A 9,437-nucleotide genomic window follows, 5' to 3' on the forward strand; every position below is an offset into this window, starting at 1 on the left:
ATGTATTTGAGAAGGATAGATTTCATCGAACGGGCCAAATCAGTACCACCATTCATAGAACCAGCTTGGTATTGTTTTAGGGCAATGTAAGTCAAAGGAGAAAAACCAAGAGTGGTCATAGGTGCGTAGGTAAAAGGTATGAAGAAAAGCATTTTGGTAGTCTATGTAGGTAAATATTGGAATGGGGTATCCAGGGATGGAGAAATCTTTGGCGGTATGGAGTTTGATAAACCCAAGGTCTTGGAGATTACATATTTTGAGGATTTTGCAGGTGGAATAGGAAATAAAGTTTGGATTTGTTTTGTTGGTGTTATTTCAGCTGATTTGATATCTACGAGGATGGATTTGTAGAAAGTACGGTTTTTGGTAAGATCATCGGTAAGGTATTGGCTATCCTCGTAAAATATATGATTGGTGTAAAGGGTTAAGGGGGTGTTATTGGTTTGTGATTGTGTAGGACTTTTAATGACTTAAAATGTTAGGAAAAATCTTTTGTTATTCAATTAAGATTTTTTAAGACTCTCTTAAAGTTTGGTGTTATTAGTTTTGGATTTGTAAAAACTAATCTAAAATCTTTATAAATCTGGAGTTATTGGATTCATACTTTAATAAAATCATTAAAATTTTTGTGTTATTCAACTAAAACAAAAGTATCTATGATTGTTAATGATTTAAACTATTGTGTTATTGGTTTATGATTTTATACACTTTTCTTCACAAACTAAAATCATGAAAAGTATCATAAAAAAAAAAGAGATTGTGAATCATATGAGTACATTTGACTTTGTACATTTAGAAAACAACATATATTAACGTGGATCATCTTCCTACCCATTAAACAAAGACCAATGATAACAAAGACCCATGAACGTAACTTGTTTACGACCTCTCTCTAATCTCTCTAACAAAGACCCATAGACGTAACATGAACGTAACTTGTTACGACCTATCTCTAATCTCTCCATATAATATTTTCTTCTTCTCCTCTTTTATTTCATCACGACCTCTACAAAACATGGAAACAACAAAAAATTTATTTGCTCTTCTCTGTATCTTCATCATCATGAACCAAGCTATCTCTGAACCGAACACTGTACTAACCATCGTGAAGAAGCCCTATGTGCCTACTTTTTAATAAACACTATTCGAAAAACATTTCTCCAAATTCTAGTAATATGCTGAAAAAATCTAACACACGAACAATGTTTAGAACAATAGAATATTATGCAATATTTTGGAGATATGTTATAGTAAAAGTTTGAGATACTATCAAAGTTTATAATTATATTTAGGGAGACTTTACAAGATTGTAAAAATTATGAGGGAGACTTTAGAAGATTATGGAAAAGCTAATCAAAGAGATTATAAAAAACTCTCTAATAATCATTCAAAATCTTTAATTTTATCTACTTTTTATATTTTTTTAAAGTCATTAAAAATCTTTCAAAGTTGCAAACCAATAACACCTCCTAAGTCTTTGAGAGATATAAGTTTGGTAAATGAAGCGGTAATAAGGTGTTGGCATTGTGGTTTTAGGAAGTATGTTTATTTTTGGTCAGTGGTTTTTGGTGAGGAGGATGAAGTTTTTTGTGGTTGAGGGTTAACAGATTTTGCGTAGGATAAGGGAGGAAATTCCGCTGATGCAGAGTATTGATTACTCCTAGTTATTTGCTTCCCTTTGTCAACTTCTTTTGTGTTTCACTCATTTTGGAGGTATGAAGTTTTTCCCTGTAAATACTCTCTTGTTAAAAAATCAGGTAAAAAATTATTTTCTCCTTTTATCTTATACTATTATTTAGGGAGTATAATTTACAATTACCCTTAATTAACATTCCCCTTTGTAAGAATTAACTTAAGAATGCCATTAGAAATAAAATTTTATAGAGTAAATTAATTCAACTCATTAAGGATAAACAAGTAAAATACGATTTTATGCAATTTAATTAATCTAATTTAATTATAAAAACGAAAATCTATTATTAATTTCTTTAAAAAGAATGACCAATCAAAATGAACATATAAGATTTGATATCTAACTTACCATATTAATTTGTTATTAATCATTATACTTCACCTCTCATCTTTATATGATTCTATTTATATAAATAAATAAATCATTATATCATCTATATAATAAAAAAAAGTAAATTTTTTTCGCATATACCAAGATTTGAATTTTTAAAAACGAATATAAATTATTTAATGTATAAAAGAACAAATTTAACGGGTCAAAAATTCATATTTGAGTAATATATTCTTTTTTTTTTGATATCATCAATACTTAATAGATCAAAAATTTATAAAGTATAAATACTCTAATTTGATTTTTGAAACAAATATTTATAATAGACGGCGGATTGAATATAATATATTATATAATGAAATGAGTTATGATCTTTATATCTATTTGAATATTTATATTTAATTTCATATCATTTTTTAAAATTCATAATCTTACATACTACAATAAAACATTTTAAAGATTTTAATTTGGAACATTTTAAAATTTATTAATTTAATATATTAAAGAATATCATACATATTTAATAGATTAAAAAGATAAAAAAAATTATAAATACATTAATTTGATTTTCTAAAAAGATATGTTTAAAATATCTATAGTAGGCGGCGGGTTAAATGTAATGTATTATATGGTAGAAAGTTATGATCCTTATAACAGACGGCATTTTAAGATTTTATGATGAGATGGGTTAAATAAAGTTTGATACTTCTAAATATTTTAAAATTTGATTCTGCAAACAATTTTGAAAATAATAAATGATAGATTGTATCGCTATATTTTCATAGGGATTGTAAAATGAAAATATAGACTCCACATACGGATTGAATTTGGTATTATTATATATCAAATATATGTTCATAACATATTTGATTATGTGAATAATTGGTAAATTCCGTAATTAGCTCAAACAAATCTCTATTTCAACAACCAATGAATCAGAATTTGAAAAAATAATTTCTTAAATTAATTCAAAATAATAGCTAATTTTCTTAAGTAATTCAAAATAATATACGTTTTAGATGCGATTCATTTATGATATTTTGATTTTTGATCTAACTAAATTTTATGCACTCTCATTTTGTGGTCGTTAACATAAATTAACTCATTGTTCAAACAATATTAATTTTTTAAAAAAATAATCTTATTTTCCATTTTCATATCTTAAAAAAATATCCATAATTGAATACTATAGAAAAAGGAAAATATATTCATTCTAATATTATATATAGGGACTGAGAAAAAAATATTATTTTTTCACTTACTATTATAATATATCACAACTTTATTCTAAAACATAAAATTTATAAATTTTGTAATAAATGAAATTCAATCCGTACTATAGTACGGGTGATGATCTAGTATATTGTATATCAAAATAAAAAACAGATAAAATAGCTTGCCATCTAGCGAATATTTGTTTAGGAATTAAATTCTTAACATCCTTTTTAAAATCTCTTTGGCTGATTTACAGTCTACAGGTAATAAAAACTTTTTGTTTGTTAAATCATCTTGAATTTTAGAAATATAGTTTACAATAGATAAAACTTCTTTTTCACTGTAGAATAGTTCTTTTGGGGTTCTAGCCAAACCCCTGAATGAAAACGGACTATAGACTCTTGGGTAGACTCAGACATTTTTTGTTTAAGGATTCTTCCATAACCTATTTCAGATGTATCAGTTTCCACTATCATAAATGCATCGGATGTGGTATGACTAAACATGGTAATGTTGTAACCTTTTTCTTAATATCCTGAACTAAGCTAGTATGCAGACTCGACCATGGTATGAGATTCTTCTGCAATCTGTGAAACAATGGTTGAATAGTTTTTCGTAAATTAGGTAAAAAAAAATCGGATATATAGTTAAGACAACCTAAAAAAATCTTTGCAATTGGGTTTTTCCTTTATTTTATCTAGATATAGGTGTTATAGTTCTTTGATATATATTATGTCCTAAAAATCTAATTTTTGTTTGGAATATTTTTGCTAGCAAAGGCTTCAAGATTTTCCCGAGAAAAGTTTTTGATTTTCTTGGCGAATTTTTAGGGAAGGAGGAAAAGAGAAGAGAGAACCATTGAGTTGAAGCAATGTATAAACAAAATTGAGTCGGGATAGCAAGCAAAAAAAGAAGCAAAAGGTGAGCTAAGTAAGGCACTCTGCAAAGAACTATTTTTCCAAGATCAGAAATGTTATTGATTGAGGCCCAACCAAATGATCATAATTCCAAACAAGGTGGGATCAAATACTAACCTTACCAGAGATGATGTCGTGGGAGAAAATACAGATAGAATTAAGTGTGTTATCGATCAAGCTCTTCTCATCAAATTCTTCTTCTTCATCTTTAATCTTCGATTTGAGAAACCACCGCCTCGAGAAACAATTTGAAACCTTTTCGTTTTCAAGAGCGGGTAGGGATTATAGAGCTTGTAAGTAGAGAGACAAGGTGACGTCGAACAAACAAGTGCTGAGTTGTATTAATTGTTATAATTTAATTGGACAAAGTTTTTTACTGATGTGTCAGACTGAGAAGAGCTGAAAAAGCTGATGTGTCAACCCATAAGAGAAATCTGGTGTTATTATTGTATTGATACGTTTATAAGAAAATCAACAATTAACCTTTTTGATGTTGAGTCAATAAATTTTTTTTTTACTTTTAACGCATTTTATACACTAAAATAAATTAAATTAATATATAATTTATATAGTAATACTGAATATTAAACATATATGTTTTAGAGGTCACCTATTTTGTTTTGTATTTGACCCCCATTTTCTGCTAGTTGGATTTTCTTTCATTCATCTATCATCTTATTCTTTCCTTTTATTTTTCTACAGATCATTGTCGATCTCTCATCTTGTTCCAAAAGAAGAGGTATTTATAATTAAGGTTTACTTGTCTTTTTGCCCGCCTAGGTCTTGCCATTTTATCGTTATTGTGTGTTATGAATGAACCGTCCATTGTTTTATTGTTGTTGAAGTTATAGTTGAAAGCATATTGCGATTAGATCTCAAGTGTCTACAGAGCACTGGAGAATTATAAAATGGCTGACAAGTGAGGCAGGTGACGCCTATCCTACGTCTTAGCCCTTGATAGGCGCATATCTCCGGAGAGTAGAGAGCTTCCGAAAGCTTTTCTTATGTCTATATATTTGCTTCTCTATTCATATAAATGTGTTAAGATAAGATTGGCGGACAAATATTCACACACCAATAAACATTTTAGCTTTTTAGTAATATATATATATATATCCAAAAAAAAACACAAATTATATTTAAATTCTTCAAAATCTTTTAAAATAGTGAAAACATTTCTTTATCAATTATTAAAATTTTCTAAAATCAAACTAGGATCATAAATAAATAAATAAATTTCTAAAACATATATATATATATATATATATATAATTTTTATTTTTATGTATAATTTTAATTGAAATATAAAAATGACAAGCCGTTGGTGTATTTTTTTAATACTTTTTTCCTTAAGTGAAAATAACTAAAAGAATTAGTAACACAACTTTGTGAGATATGATACAAGCTTAACAACTATAATATTGCTAGAAAGACAACCTAAATATTAGAAATTCTAAACATTATGGATCCAAACTGATGAAAGTAAATAGGTATTGAGACATCAAAACTTTAAGCAAATTTTTTATTTGGGGTTGTCACTAAACAAGTTTGAATTCTTTACCGAGTCCCACCGCCATACATGCTCAATGGTAGAAACTGCATTGGGGTATAGTTGGTGATGCCTAATCCATTCCTTCCCTGACTCGGATCAATTAGATTCCATATGGCTCCATTAACGGTCACCCGAAACACATGAGGATGATGATGATCGTTGGGAAGCTGTTGATGCACAACCTCGGTCGCATGCGGAATCTCAGCTGCAGTCATGAGTTCAACGTATTCAGCATCTCTCTCCATCATTTCCCACCTCTGTTGTCTCTGTGGATCGACCTTTTGTGGGACAATACCGCGATGCTCAGTTTTCAAGTGCTTATTAAGCTGAGAATACGTCCCAGAGAATTTGCAATCCTCTACAGAGCAAGACCTCGGTTGAGCATTCATAAATCTTCTTGCAGTGCTTGTCACGTTTGTCGCCTCGAATACTTCTCCTCTACAGAGAGGACATTGTAAGGTCTTGGTGCTTAAGCGCTTTGTTCGGTTCTTTTTACGGAACTGCTTAAAACAGTTGGAGTGACGAACACTCGTATCGCACATGTAAGGATGACATCCACTAGAAGAGGAAGAGCATGTCAAAAGGACAGCATTGTGAGGCGGTTCCATGCAGATCACACACCGCACATCCTCCCAACCTGTCTCAATAGGCGGCGACTCAGACGACTTGTGTTTGTCGGTCCTAGAAGACCGAAGCGGGTATGGCGACACTCTGACATTGTTGCTTGACTCACACATTTTACGATTTTCTTTAGGCATCTCTCAAGCTAAATGATTTCAATATTAACCAAAAAACAACATTCATTAATAAATTACGCAATAAACAAATTCATAATAAAACCAAACAGTTGGATACTTGGATGATTAGGAAACCATAATTGAACTATACATGTATCAAAACATTTGTTAATTTTCAATCATCTTATTAATGAGGTTAGAGGAACCAAAATTGAATTTAGACTAAAATTCCAGACCAACGACGATTACTATTCGATGGCAAAGTTTTCTGAACAGGCCTACAAAAGTGCTAAACGTTAAATATGTCGGCCCAATCATCGCCAAGGCCTTATGCATATCATTGAAAGAGATAAACCTCTCTAACCTTGAAATAAACGAAACTATATCACATATATTCGGACCATATATTCACATGGTATATTTGGTGTGCACTACTACTCCATGCTTTAAAAAAATCAAATTTATTCAATATATGAAAACAAAAGGTATTCAACAAAATTGCAAGAATTTGGGTCCGTTACACAAATTTTTTGGTTCATGTACAATAGTACCGTATTGGTTATTGGTTAATATTGATTCTCCCCCAAATTCATCAGATCAGTGAGATCAACATATATGAGATCGATATGAGAAATCAGAAAGAAAAAAAAAAAACCCCAAACCTAAGATCTAACAAATTAGAGAAATATATATACCTTGGCCAAAGACTTTTAGAGGAAAATGAAAACAGTGAAGATTGAAATTTTGACTCTGAATGCATGTTTGTGTGATTTCTATGGCTTTTTATAAGCTACTACTCTTAGAGTATATCTATCTCTTTTTACCAAAATATCCCTCTCTTTTGTATTCAACCTTTTCCACTTTTCTTAGTAAAGGAAACATAATTGTCTTTCTTGAAAAAATTAGATCATTTTCCTTTGTGCAATTTAACAAAGAAATCTAATTCAATGAGATTCAAAAAGTAAAGAAATCACAATTTTCTTGTGACTTAAGTTTTAAAAGTTAAAAGTAAAAAATCTAAAAATAATCTAAAAATAATAAGAAAACATTTTACATAAACTAGACATATACTTTCAAATATAAAGAAAATATACAAATATCACTTTTTATTACATTTATATGAATTAAAGAAATAGAACCATAAATGTGTTTGATCTTAATTATTATTTTTCAACTAATCACATATATTTTACTTTGCCTTAACTCGAATAATAGGGCGATGACACCAATCAAATGTATTAGTAAATAACTTACTAATGACACAACTTTTTTTTTAATTTAAATAAAGATATATGGTGTTGCCATTAGTCAAACTGAGATAATTTATTACTAAATACAAAAAAAAAATTTACTTAATTTATAGGGATTTAGATACCTAGTCAATAGTCGTTAGTCAAAATAAAAATAATAAATTCTCAAAAATCTTTGTTCTAAAACGTGGCGGCAGAGGCCTTTTAGACGTCAGACATCATTCGACGGTCCGGAAATACCTTTAAGACATTGGACATCATTCGACGGTCCGGAACCGCCGCGATTTCACCATAGGACAAAAACTCAAAAAATTTGAATTAAAAGCTTATTTTTTGTATGTTACATGTTAGAAACTGAATGTTCTATAAGGATCTACATTCTTTGGGTACTCAAGAAATATGAAAATAAATGATAGAAATATTGCAAAAAAGTAGCGGCGATCATAAATTAGATTTGAAGGATTGAAACTCATAAGAAGAAGATGAATGCTAAATGACTACTATACCTTTCATTACAGATCAAATGAAAAAATCTCAAACTGTTGATTGTTGAATTTAAAATTCGAACCCGTCACCTTTGACCTGATATTATTAAACAAACCACGACATCAAACAAAAGTGTAACACCCCGATCTAAAGAATATGGTGGTGCATGCAGAGAGGTTTAAGAGAATTGATTTAGCCACCTTTGTCACCAAAGTGCACTTATCTTTTCGGTCAACTGTCCTGAGAGAACTCCACAGTTAAGAGTGCTTGAGGTGGAGCAATTTCAGGATTGGTGACCTTCTAGGAAGTGATTGTCGGAACTGTGTGAATGAAGACAAAACACAGGGAAATATCATGTGGTGATTTGTAGGGTCGGTAAACAAGTCTCTAAAGCCTCCCAGACGTAAGGAACCGGCCGTCGGAAGATGGTGGGTCCATGGACCGAGAGAGGACATGGGGCCCATTAAGAGAGATGGCGGTCGGAGCGTTACAATATTTACGCTCTAGATAAAATATTTCTAAACTAATCCTCGATTAATGTCTAGCGATATTTAAATAAGGCTAACAACACATAAATTTTACTTGAATATAGATAATATACACATAAATTATTAGGTAACAAATTATTAAAAACACATATATTTAACTTAACTTAAATGTAAATACTACGGTGCTGACACTAGTTTATATAATAAGAACCAAAAAAAACGTATATGAAATGTTGTAGTTATTTACTAAAGAATCCTAATGATTTTTATTTGAAAAATATATACATTTAAGAATATACTAGATGTTGACCCGTACGTACGTGCGGGGTTTCATATCTTAAGAAATGTGTTGTAATAAAATTTTAGTAAATACAGATTATTTATTTTTTTAGTAAATACAGATTATATATTTTTTTAGTAAATATTGTAGTATATAAATTATAATGTATCAAAAAAGTGTAGAATGCTATTTATGTTGTTTATGACACAATAGCCAATGTTGTGAACCATATGTCAAATTTTCGTGTTTGAAACTGAAGAGTAGATTAGAAAAAATCTTAGATTGAAATATAATATAGGTTAGATTGATGTAAACAAATATATTTTATATAGTATTTATAACCCAAATTCATATCAGTTGGGTATTTAGTTTAATTTTCAGTTTGGTTTTAATGTAGCTTATTAATGTTTGAATAGTTGAAATAATAATTGTTTCAGCAGTATTTTAAAATTCAACAACTTAGTGGTCGGACGGGATCAAATTGAAGCG

General features: G+C 29.6%; 1 protein-coding gene across 1 annotated transcript; it reads right to left on the reverse strand.

Annotated features, from left to right (window-relative positions):
• Positions 1 to 5,528: 5,528 nt before the first annotated feature.
• On the reverse strand, positions 5,529 to 7,139 carry LOC9316804. Its single transcript, XM_021029678.1, has one exon. It carries the CDS (start codon positions 6,463 to 6,465, stop codon positions 5,713 to 5,715), a length of 753 nt encoding a protein of 250 aa, XP_020885337.1. The 5' UTR covers positions 6,466 to 7,139; the 3' UTR covers positions 5,529 to 5,712.
• Between the last annotated feature and the right edge of the window lie 2,298 nt (positions 7,140 to 9,437).

The sequence above is a fragment of the Arabidopsis lyrata genome (genome assembly GCF_000004255.2).
Source record: "Arabidopsis lyrata subsp. lyrata unplaced genomic scaffold ARALYscaffold_4, whole genome shotgun sequence".
In the NCBI taxonomy this organism is placed as follows: Eukaryota; Viridiplantae; Streptophyta; class Magnoliopsida; order Brassicales; family Brassicaceae; genus Arabidopsis; species Arabidopsis lyrata.

Excerpts from the sequence above, each read along its gene's own strand:
- LOC9316804 (XM_021029678.1), bottom strand. The coding sequence starts at position 6,465 with ATGCCTAAAGAAAATCGTAAAATGTGTGAGTCAAGCAACAATGTCAGA.